The sequence below is a fragment of the Somniosus microcephalus genome, chromosome 3 (assembly GCF_052327205.1).
Source record: "Somniosus microcephalus isolate GS21.2 chromosome 3, FLI_Smic_1.0, whole genome shotgun sequence".
Taxonomy (NCBI): domain Eukaryota; kingdom Metazoa; phylum Chordata; class Chondrichthyes; order Squaliformes; family Somniosidae; genus Somniosus; species Somniosus microcephalus.
Genome location: NC_140989.1, coordinates 311503751 through 311515779, shown reverse-complemented (window position 1 = coordinate 311515779; position 12029 = coordinate 311503751). Strand labels below are relative to the sequence as shown.

Here is a 12029-nt window from a genome sequence, read left to right as displayed (position 1 = left end):
TTGTTAATATCCCTCTCTTTTCCCACTTTTGAAACCTTTGTAATTGTTCAGTGTCATTAACTCTTGTATTTTCTATCGCTTATCATTTTGTCAACTATTTTTATATTCTCTATTGCGACATGCCTTCTCATGATCATACGTGTGCGAAAATTGACACCAGATTGTAGGAGGTATTTAATATCATTGTCTGGTAGGGGCCCCAAACCGAACACCTGCACAGGACCTGCGCAAGACAAATGCTGGTCTGGCTTTTGAACCACTTTGGAGCCCTAATTCTTCCTTCATTTGTTATTTGCTATGTAGCAGGACAAACTATCAATTTTTGGGACAGAGTGGTTGGGGGTGTGTGGGAAGGAAGAAAATCAAGATATTCCTGTAAGATGTTTTCATGTTATCAATGTTCTCTTCAACATTTCCAAGTTTGCTGTGAATACGTCGCCATCGTTAGGATGCTACCTTGGTTTGTCTTGCTGTCATGTGCAAGAAGATTTCTTTGGGCAGCCATGCTTAAAAGTATCTAAGCAAAGCATGTATACGTGATATGAAGCACGCAAGCTTTCCAAGTAGGGAACAGCCATTTTTCCAAGTACAAAGAGCTCAGCAGCACGTTGGCAAGAACCAAGGCTCAGGAACCTCCAAGCGTATATATAGGTACTGTTGGAGTTGATCAGCACAGAGCACTTCTTGGTGCTTTTCCAACCAGAATCAACCTACCCGTTAGGGTATTGGCTTGCGGGATTATATATAATCAATCAGGAAGAATCCCAGCTCCAAATAACTGGCATAACCCTCCAGGTCCCATTAATGAACCAGGCTGGCTGGTTAATCGCCAGCAATGCCCTGGAGTACTGTAGACATGCCTAGCTCCGGCATCAATTTACCAAGTATGGTATAGCGCATTAACTGCGTTTCAATTTTCCATCATCGAATGTGACATCTTGGAGTTAAGTCAATCTCCAAGAGTTTCTTCTTCAGCTATATGTTGTACATTCCCCTTCTGCATGACGCAAGGCAGATTGGCACCTGCCAGCCATCTTGATCTAGACCTGCATACCAGGTTTAATTGTCACCAGGTTGCCTGGCTTTTGAAAAGTGTTTGCACCCACTGAGAGGATGACCTCCCCTATTAGGGCACTCGTCTTTTAGCCACACATCTGCTTCACAGATTGGTTTTGGATTTCACACATGGAGCAATAAAGCCATTCCGTTGCATTCTTACAAGCTCTTAACCATGAAAGAGACTGTTTGGCTGCATCTTGAACAAACTTAACCTGCATTGAGACTTTGCTGTCATTGAAGAAAAATGAAGACGAGCAGCATGCCCTTTGCTGCCCTCAATGCAGTCCTGAAGCACTGTGTCCAGACTGACATTGACATCACCAGGTATTAAAATGAATCAACAATTGCATCTGATTCCCCTTGTATTTGAGATCCTCTCTTGAACTGTGCAAAGCAAAATACTGCAGATAGGGGCACTTGGCATCATATGTCATTGGTAAGCCATTATTTAAGATGATGAGTAGAGCGCACTAGATTCCCAGGTGAGTCTGCCAACAGGAAAAGTATCTTTTCTAAAGTGAGTGCTGCAATTCTTCTACGCTGCTTAGAATAGACAGTCTATTATGATATATCTAAAATGTTGATGAAAACATGAATGGATGACAGAGGATAACCTTGACTTGCTCCTCTTTCAAGAGCTATCCATGCCATTGGTTCCAACTATTCATCTATCCCTTCTTTCTCACAAGGGAGGGAGACAACATACCATTCACAACTGCAAAATGGCGCTCTATCTCCCTGCCAATAAAATCTTTCACTACTACTACTCTTCTGTTATTATAGTCTATTTGCCTCTCGCCCCCCCCCCCCCACCGGCCCGAGTAGTTCCTTTCACCATGGTGCCACACTATTGTTCAGAAACACTTTCCTGTAAGTCACTCATACTTATTCAACAGTGCTTATCTATTGGGCAGTTCCAGTAACTCAGAGGAGAGGGTGGTTCTCTGCATCTCTGAGTTCTGTCTCCCTCTTCTGCCTCTAAAATTGATCACCCGCTTCCCTCTTCCCTCGAAGTGTCAGCCATGTTTCCATGCAATATCATCCAGTTGTGGTACCACAATGCATTGGCACATCAGTGCGTGGCACAAAAAGTGTTTGGACATTTGCTGGATGTTCCCTAGGTCATTGAGTGGTAATAAACGGAAGATGGGCACTTCCTGAGGAAAATGGGTGAAACAGTTGCACCCAGGGTGGTCTTGTGTACTTCTAAATAGCTATCTAGGAATGCTATTGTCAGAAGCTTGAAAGCAAACTTTAGTAGGTGCATGGCATAGAACGACCATGGAATGAGGACAAAAATAAGTTTCTTCCCTTTGTTCTCTTTTTCTAACTAGCACTGCTGCACAGATTAATTACTGTAGTGCTATTAGTTGTTTTCCAATGAAACAATGCCACACACCTGGCCATAAATAGCCCATTTCAGCACCTTGTCAGCAAGTCTCACTATTGATTTCCACTGTTTGCACTATACTGTTTGTCAGCAAATTAGTACAACAATCACCTTTCTAGGTGTTCAAATATCCCATTTTAAGTAAATTTCAGATTAAGCAAATTATAGGTCATGAGGAACGATGCTTAAAATGTATGAAATCCAAATCTGGTTTTAAAATAATAGCAAATAACATCACAAAATACATTTCTCATTCTGAAACTGGGTTTTTGAAATAAAATAAGTGAAGATTTGTAAACTACAGCAATAAGTAAATTATTTACTTTAAATCATTTGTTTTGCAATTTTCAATGTAAAACCAAATTTGAAAAACACTTTGTTACGCAGAATTTACAGCACAGAAAGAGGCCATTCAGTCCAACTGGTCTATTCCGGTGTTTATGCTCCACACAAGCCTCTTCACACCCTACTTCATCTCACCTATCAGCGTATCTTTCTATTCCTTTCTTCCTCATGTACTTGTATAGCTTCCCCTTAAATGCATCTATGCTATTTGCCTCAACTACTCCGTGTGGTAGCAAGTTCCACATTCTAACCACTCTGGGTAAAGACGTTTATCCTGAAGTCTTTCCTGATAATTATAACTTCTCAGTTATGCTATTGTACTTGTAAATTTTGCATCTTTTCCAGTGTCTCTAACTTTTTTGTAATATAGAGACCAGAACTCTGCACAGTACTCTCTAAGTGTGGTCTAAGTTCTATATAAATTTAACCTAACTTCTCTGCTTTTCAATTCTGTTCTTCTAGAAATTAATCCCAGTGCTTTGTTTGCATTTTCCACAGCCTTATTAACCTGCGTTGCTACTTTTAATGATTTAAAATTTAAAATTAATTTAGAATATGAAATGTGTTACTGCCAGAAAGTACAGAAGATGGTGCTACTAAATAGTGGTAAGCACCTTCAACTACACTTCAAAGCAATTGATTGTATGTGAAGCACTTTGCAGCGTTTCTGAGTGACGTCATAAGACACCATGTAAATACAAGTTTGTTGTTTCTTTTTTCCTGTTAAATCTATGCTTCAGGAAACCAGGGCTGTGATACGTTTTCATTTTGATTTTTACAATGAGTTGTTTGTGTTTTGGCCGTTTTATATATTTTTATTATTCCTATTTTCTCTCTCTTCTGGGTAGTAGGCTAGAAATCACTGTTGGTGATGAGCGCTTAACACATTCTCTATTTTGAAATGAACCCATTTATTTTCATTGATGAACTATTTCAGTTTTCAACAATATATTTGTGTAAAATATTGTTCTTAGATCAACAATACCATTGATGAACCCATCCCAAACACTGTATTGACGATGAAGACAGAACAGACTGAAATTCAGCAACCAAGTCTTGCAGAAAAGGTTGGTTTGATTATTTGCATTTTCCTTGGTAGAGCTGTACTGTTGTTTAAATTTGTCTTTCAGCTGCTTGGGTTGGGGTGGAGCTGGACCTCCAGGCTCACTTCCTGCATTGAAAAGAAAGTGAACTTTTGAACAGCAGTATTGGTACTACCCGTATTTTGCCCCTTCCTTTCTTCCTCCACAGGCCCACATGTTCATTGCGAATATTCTGTTGCTGCAAAGTGCTCCATCTGTGGCTGTACTAAAATTAACACAGCTTGTTGAATGAGACTAGTTCAATTTGAAAGTAATTGAGAGTTGAGATTCAAACTGACATCTTAATTGTCAGTCTTATGCTGCAATGCACTGCATAGGTTTTTAATTAAACAGCAAATGTATTGAAAAGTTATTATCTTTTATATACTTGTATGTAAAAATTACAAACTGGTGGAGGCATGTTATTTAGCTGAAATTGTGCTGGGAATTTTTGCTGGTGTTGATTCACGGAATGTGGGCGTGGCTGGCAAGGCCAGCATTTATTGCCCATCCCTAATTGCCCTTGAGAAAATGGTGGTGAGCCGCCGCCTTAAATTGCTGCAGTCCGTGTGGTGAAGGTACTTCCACGGTGCTGTTAGATAGACAGTGTCAGGATTTTGACCCAGCGGCGATATATTTCCATGTCAGGATGGTGTGTGACTTGGAGGGGAACTTGCAGGAGCTGGTGTTCCCATGCACCTGCTTCTAGGTGGTAGAGGTTGCAGGTTTGGGAGGTGCTGTTGATGCAGCCTTAGTGTGTTGCTGCGATGACTTTCCCTGTGGCGGACAGCAGGGCAACTCCTCTGTAATGACCGCAATCGGACTTGTCACCTTTCTTGAAGATGGTCACAATTACGGCGTCCGAGATCCCCTGGCATGCTCTCCTCCTTCCAGATAAGAGAAATGAGTTCATGAATTCGCGCCAGTAGTGCTTCTTCGCCATGCTTTAGTGCCTCGGCAGGGATTCCATCTGCTCCTGAGGCCTTGTTGTTCTTCAGTTGTCGGATGGCCTTTTCAACCTCACGCTGGGCTGGGGTTGTGCTGAGATGGTGGTGGGTAGCATGCTGTGGGATGGAGTTGAGGACACTCGTGTCGAAGACAGAGTCATGGTTAAGGCGATCTTCGAAGTGCTCCTTCCAGCGGGCACTGACTGCCTCACTGTCCTTGATGAGTACCTCTCCGTTCTTGGCCCGCAGTGGGGAAGGGCCTTGGGTGCTTGGGCCGTAGATGGTCTTGACTGCGCTAAAGAATCCACGCACGTCGTGGTTGTCGGCTAGCTGTTGGATCTCCTGCGCTTTCTCCACCCACCATCTGTTCTTTAGGTCGCGAGTTTTTTGCTGAACCTCGGCCTTCAGGCTTCTGTAGAGCTGCTTTCTTGCTCTCAAGTTCTGTTGCTGTTTCCAGATCAGGATGCCTTGCGATTGCAGCTTATGAGCTCCTGGATCTCCTGGTCATTCTCGTCGAACCAGTCTTGGTGTTTCCTGGTTGAGTGACCGAGCGTCTCTTCACAGGTGCTGATTATGGAGGCCTTGAGTGCAGACGGGAAGGCGCCGAACACCTCGAGTCTCTTCGCCGGGAGCAAGCGGAAGCCAAGCGCAAGGAGCGCACATCAACCCAAGCACCCCACCCACCTGCCTCTTCAACTACCGTCTGCCCCACCTGTGACAGAGACTGTAGGTCCCGCATTGGACTCATCGGTCACCTGCGAACTCATTTTTAATGTGGAAACAAGTCATCCTCGGTTCCGAGGGACTGCCTAAGAAGAAGTAGTTGTTGCTGCAGTGCATCTTACAGATGGTACACACTGCAGCCATGGTACGCCAGTGGTCGAGGGAGTGAATGTTTAAGGTGGTGGATGGGGTGCCAGTGAAACTTTGTCCTGGATGGTGTCGAGCTTCGTGAGCGTTATTGGTGCTGCATTCATCCAGGCAAGTGGAGAGTATTCCGTCACACTCCTTACTTGTGCCTTGCAGATGCTTTGGGGAGTCAGGACGTGAGTCACTTGCCGCAAAATACCCAGCCTCTGACCTCTTGTAGCCACAGTATTTATGTGCCTGATCCTGTTACGTTTCTGGTCAATGGTGACCCCCCTCCCCCAGGATATTGATGGTGGGGGATTCGATGTTGGTAATGCCATTGAATGTCAAGAGGAGGTGGTTAGACTTTCTCTTGTTGGAGATGGTCATTGCCTGGCACTTGTGTGGTGCGAATGTTACTTGCCACTTATCAGCCCAAGCCTGAATGTTGTCCAGGTCTTGCTGCATGTGGGCGTGGACTGCTTCATTATCTGAGGAGTTGCGCATGGAACTGAACACTGCAATCATCAACAAACATCCCCAGTTCTGACCATATGATGGAGGGAAGGTCGTTGATGAAGCAGCTGAAGATGGTTGGGCCTAGGACACTTTCCTGAGTAACTCCTGCAGCAATGTCCTGGGGCTGAGGTGATTGGCCTCCAACAACCATTTTCCTTTGTGCTAGGTATGACAACAGCCAGTGGAGAGTTTTCCTCCTGATTCCCTTTGACTTCAATTTTACTAGGGCTCCTTGATGCTATACTCGGTCAAATGCTGCCTTGATGTCATGGGCAGTCACTCTCACCTCACCTAGAATTCAGCTCCTTTGTCCATGTTTGGGTCAAGGCTGTAATGAGGTCTGGAGCCGAGTGGTCCTGGCGGAATCCAATCTGAGCATTGGTAAGTGCCATTTGATAGCACTGTCGATGACAACTTCCATCACTTTGATGATTGAGAGTGGACTGATGGGGCAGTAATTGGCCAGATTGGATTTGTCCTGCTTTTTGTGGAGAGGACATACCTGGGCAATTTTCTACTTTGTCGGTTAGATGCCAGTGTTGCAGATGTACTGGAACAGCTTGGCTAGAGACCCGGCTAGTTCTGGAGCACAAATCTTCAGCACTACAGCCGAGATAACGTCTGAGCCCATAGTGTGGAGTGAATCGAATTGGCTGAAGACTGGCTCCAGACCTCATTACAGCCTTGGTGGGACCTCAAGAGGAAGCTGAGATGGATCATCCACTTGGCACTTCTGGCTAAAGATGGTTGCAAACGCTTCAGCCTTGACTTTGGCACTCGTGCTGGGCTCCGCCATCATGGAGGATGGGGATGTTTATCGAGCTTCCTTCTCCCTTTAGTTGTGTAATTGTCCACCACCATTCAGGACTCTGTGGCAGGACTGCAGAGCTTTGATCTGATCCATTGGTTGTGGGATCGCTTAGCTCTATCTATAGCATGCTGCTTCTGTTTGCCATGCATGTAGTCCTGTGTTGTAGCTTCACCAGGTTGGCACCTCATTTTTAGGTACGCCTAGTGCTGCTCCTGGCATACTCTTCTACACCTCAATGAACCAGGGTTGGTCCCCTCGCTTGATGGTAATGGTAGAGTGAGGGATATGCCCGGTCGTGAGGTTACAGATTGTGGTGGAATACAGTTCTGCTGCTGCTGATCGCCTACAGCGCCTCATGGATGCCCAGGTTTGAGCTGCTAGATCTATTCAGAATCTATCTCATTTAGCATGGTGGTGGTGCCACACAACACGATGGAGCGTGTCCTCGGTGTGAAGACGGGACTTCGTCTGCGACAGGTAGATTGGTGAGGATGAGTTCAAGTAGGTTTATCCCTCCTGTTGGTTCTCTCTCCATCTGCCGCAGGCCCAATCTGACAGCTATGTCCTTCAGGACTCGGTCAGTATTGGTGCTACTGAGCCACTCTTGGTGAGGGACATTGTATTCCCCCCAACCAGAGTACATTCTGTGCCCTAGCTACCCTCAGTGCTTCTTCCAAGTAGTGGTCATGGAGGAGTACTGATTCATCAGCTGAGGGAGGGTGGTAGGTGGTAATCAGCAAGAGGTTTCCTTACCCATGCTTGACCTGATGCCATGTGACTTCATGGGATCCGGAGTCAATGTTGAGGACTCCCCAGGGCCACTTCCTCCCAACTGTATAACACTGTACCGCCATTTCTGGTGGGTCTGCCCTGCCGGTGGGACAGGACATACCCAGGGATGGTGATGGAGGAGTCTGGGACGTTAACTGAAAGGTATGATTCTGTTAGTATGACTATCTCAGGCTGTTGATTGACTAGTCTGTGGGGCAACTCTCCCAATTTTGGCACAAGTCCCCAGATGTTAGTGAGGAGGTCTTTGCAGAGTCGACTGGGCTGGGTGTGCCTTTGATGTGTCCATATCTGGTCCCTAGGTCGATGCTGGATGGTCTATCCGGTTTTCTTATTGTTACTGTTTTTTGTAGCAATTTGATGCATTTGAGTGGCTTGCTAGGCCATTTCAGAAGGCAGTTTAAGAGTCAAAATTCTTACAGGACTTGACAGGGTAGATGCAGGGAGGATGTTTCTGCTGGCTGGGGAGCCTAGAACCAGGGGTCACAGACTCAGAATAAGGGGTCGGCCATTTAGGTCTGAGATGAGGAGAAATTTCTTCACACAGAGAGTGGTGAATCTTTGGAATTCTCTACCCCAGATGGCTGTGGAGGCTCAGTCGTTGAGTATATTCAAGACAGAGATCAATAGATTTTTGAATATTAAGGGAATCCAGGGATATGGGGATAGTGCAGGAAAGTGGAGTTGAGGTAGAAGATCAGCCATGATCTTATTGAATGGCAGAGCAGGCTCGAAGGGCCAAATGTCCTACTCCTGCTCCTATTTATGTTCTTATGTAACCACATTGCTGTGAGTCTGGAGTCACATAGGCCAGACCAGGTAAGGGTGCCATACTATGGTTATTTTTCTACTAAATTGAGTATTTACATAAGAACATAAGAAATAGGAGCAGGAGTAGGCCAATCGGCCCCTCGAGCCTGCTCCGCCATTCAATAAGATCATGGCTGATCTGATCCTAACCGCCAATCTACTATCACTGAACCATCTCCTGAATCTAACAGAATTAGACACACGAAATAGGAGCAGGATCAGGCTACACGGCCCCTGGGCCCGCTCCGCTACCCACAGGGCCATGTCCGATCCGAACCTAGACTCATGTCCAAATTCCTGCCCGCTCCCCGTAACCCTTAATTCCCTTTACTTCTAGGAAACTGTCTATTTCTGTTTTAAATTTATGTAATGATGTAGCTTCTACAGCTTTTTGGGGCAGCATATTCCATGGACCTACCACCCTCTGAGTGAAGTAGTTCCTCCTCATCTCAGTTTTGAAAGAGCAGCCCCTTATTCTAAGACTATGCCCCCTAGTTCTAGTTTCACCCATCATCGGGAACATCCTCCCCGCATCCACCCGATCCAACCCCTTCACAATCTTATATGTTTCAATAAGATCGCCTCTCATTCTTCTGAACTCCAATGAGTAGAGTCCCAATCTACTCAACCTCTCCTCATATGTCCATCCCCTCATCCCCGGGATTAACCGAGTGAACCTTCTTTGGACTGACTCGAGAGCAAGTATGTCTTTTCTTAAGTATGGACACCAAAACTGTATGCAGTATTCTAGGTGCGGTCTCACCAATACCTTGTACAACTGAAGCAATACCTCCCTATTTTTATATTCTATCCCCCTAGCAATGAAAGCCAACATTCCATTGGCCTTCTTAATCACTTGCTGCACCTGTATACTAACCTTTTGAGTTTCGTGCACCAGGACCCCCAGATCCCTTTGTACTTCAGTGCTTTCCAGTTTCTTGCCATTAAGATAATAACTTGCTCTACGATTTTTCCTGCCAAAGTGCATAACCTCACACTTTCCAGTATTGTATTCCATCTGCCAAATCTCTGCCCACTTACTTAGCCTGTCTATGTCCCCTTGCAGGTTTTTTATGTCCTCCTCACTCACTACTTTCCCTCCCATCTTAGTATCATCTGCAAACTTTGATATGTTACACTCGGTCCCCTCCTCCAAATCGTTAATATAGATTGTAAAGAGTTGGGGACCCAGCACCGACCCCTGCAGAACACCGCTAGTTACTGATTGCCAGACTGAGAATGAACCATTTATCCCAACTCTCTGCCTTTTGTTAGATAGCCAATCCTCTATCCATGCCAGAATATTACCCCCAATCCCGTGATTTTTTTATCTTAAGCAATAATCTTTTGTGTGGCACCTTGTCAAATGCCTTTTGGAAGTCTAAATACACTACGTCCACTGGTTCCCCTTTATCCACCCTGTACGTTACTTCCTCAAAGAACTCCAGCAAATTTGTCAAACATGACTTCCCCTTCATAAAGCCATGTTGACTTTGTCTTATTAAATTATGATTATCCAAATGTCCTGTTACTGTCTCCTTAATAATGGACTCCAAAATTTTACCTACCACAGATGTTGGGCTAACCGGTCTATAGTTTCCAGCCTTCTGTCTACTGCCCTTTTTAAATAAGGGTGTTACATTAGCAGTTTTCCAGTCTGCCGGGACCTTTGCTGAGTCCAGGGAGTTTTGGAAAATTATTACCAATGCATCCACAATCCCTTCCGCCACTTCCCTCAAGACCCTAGGATGTAAGCCATCAGGTCCAGGTGATTTATCCGCCTGGAGTCCCATTATTTTGCCGAGTACCACTTCCTTAGTGATTTTGATCGTGTTTAGCTCCTCCCCCCCCTATAGCCCCCTGTTTGTCCAGTGTTGGGATATTCTTAGTGTCCTCTACTGTAAAGACTGATACAAAATATTCATTGTGTTTTTGCCATCTCCATATTTCCCACCATTAATTTCCCGGTCTCATCCTCTAAGGGACCAGCATTTACTTTAGCCACCCTTTTTTCTTTTTATATAACTATAAAAACTCTTACTATCTGTTTTTATATTTTTTGCTAATTTACTTTCATAATCTATCTTCCCTTTCTTAATCCATCTTTTTGTTATTTTTTGCTGTCTTTTAAAGTTTTCCCAATCCTCTATCCTCCCACTAGATTTGGCTACCTTATATGCCCTTGTTTTTAGTCGAATACTATCCTTAATTTCTTTACTTAGCCACGGATGGCTGTCTTTTCTTTTACACCCTTTTCTTCTCAGTGGAATATATATTTTTTGGAAGTTGTAAAATAACTCCTTAAATGTACACCACTGATCATGTATCGTCTTACCCTTAAATCTATTTTCCCAATCCACTCTACTCAATTCCACTCTCACACCTTCATAGTCTCCTTTATTCAAGCTTAGCACGCTTGTTTGAGATCCAACCTTCTCATCCTCTAATTGAATATGGAATTCAACCATGTTATGGTCACTCATTCCAAGGGGATCCTTTACTGGGACATTTTTAATTAATCCTGTCTCGTTACACAGGACCAGATCTAAGGTTGCTTGCCCCCTGGTCAGTTCAGTTACATACTGCTCAAGAAACCCATCCCTAATACACTCAATGAACTCATCCTCAAGGCAGCCCTGCCCAATTTGATTTGTCCAATTAATATGATAGTTAAAATCCCCCATAATTATAGATGTTCCCTTATTACAAGCCTCAACTATTTCCTGATTGATACTCCGTCCAACAGAGTTGAAACTGTTCGGAGGCCTATAGACTACGCCCACTAGTGTTTTTTTCCCCTTATTATTCCTTACCTCCACCCAAACTGTTTCATTATCCTGATCTTTTGACCCAATATCATTTCTCTGTATTACAGTGATTCCTTCCTTTATTAACATAGCCACCCCACCTCCCCTTCCTTCCTGCCTGTCCTTCCTGATCGTTAAATAACCTGGTATGTTTAATTCCCAGGTATTGTCACCCTGCAGCCATGTTTCTGTAATGGCCACAAGATCATACCCATATGTAGTTATTTGTGCCATTAACTCGTCTATTTTGTTACGAATGCTACGTGCATTCAGATAGAGAACTTTCAAATTTGTTTTGTGACACTTAGTTCCTGCTTTTGCCCTTTTTATTACTTTACCTTTTACTCCATACCTTCTGCCCCTTCCTGACACGCTCTGGTTTTTAATTTCCCCACTGCTACCTAAGTCTATGACCTTCTCTGTTGTCATTTTTATTATTTGCTCTCTAGGAACCTCCCCCCCACTAGTTAGTTTAAAGCCCTCTCTACAGCCCTAGTTATATGATCCGCCAGGACTCTAGTCCCAGCACTGGCCAAGTGAAGCCCGTCCCAACGGAACAGCTCCCTCCTGCCCCAGTACTGGTGCCAGTGTCCCAGGAAGCAAAACCCATTTCTCCCACAC

General features: G+C 44.4%; 1 protein-coding gene across 6 annotated transcripts in view; it reads left to right on the top strand.

Annotated features, from left to right (window-relative positions):
- Window positions 1–12029, top strand: part of eps15 (epidermal growth factor receptor pathway substrate 15) — a 176742-nt gene that overhangs the window by 139976 nt on the left and 24737 nt on the right. For all 6 annotated transcript variants that reach the window (XM_085982913.1, XM_085982914.1, XM_085982911.1 and 3 more), the window contains one exon: window positions 3769–3861. In XM_085982913.1, coding sequence (XP_085839039.1) covers window positions 3769–3861 — 93 coding nt within the window. The remainder of the gene's footprint in view (window positions 1–3768; window positions 3862–12029) is intronic.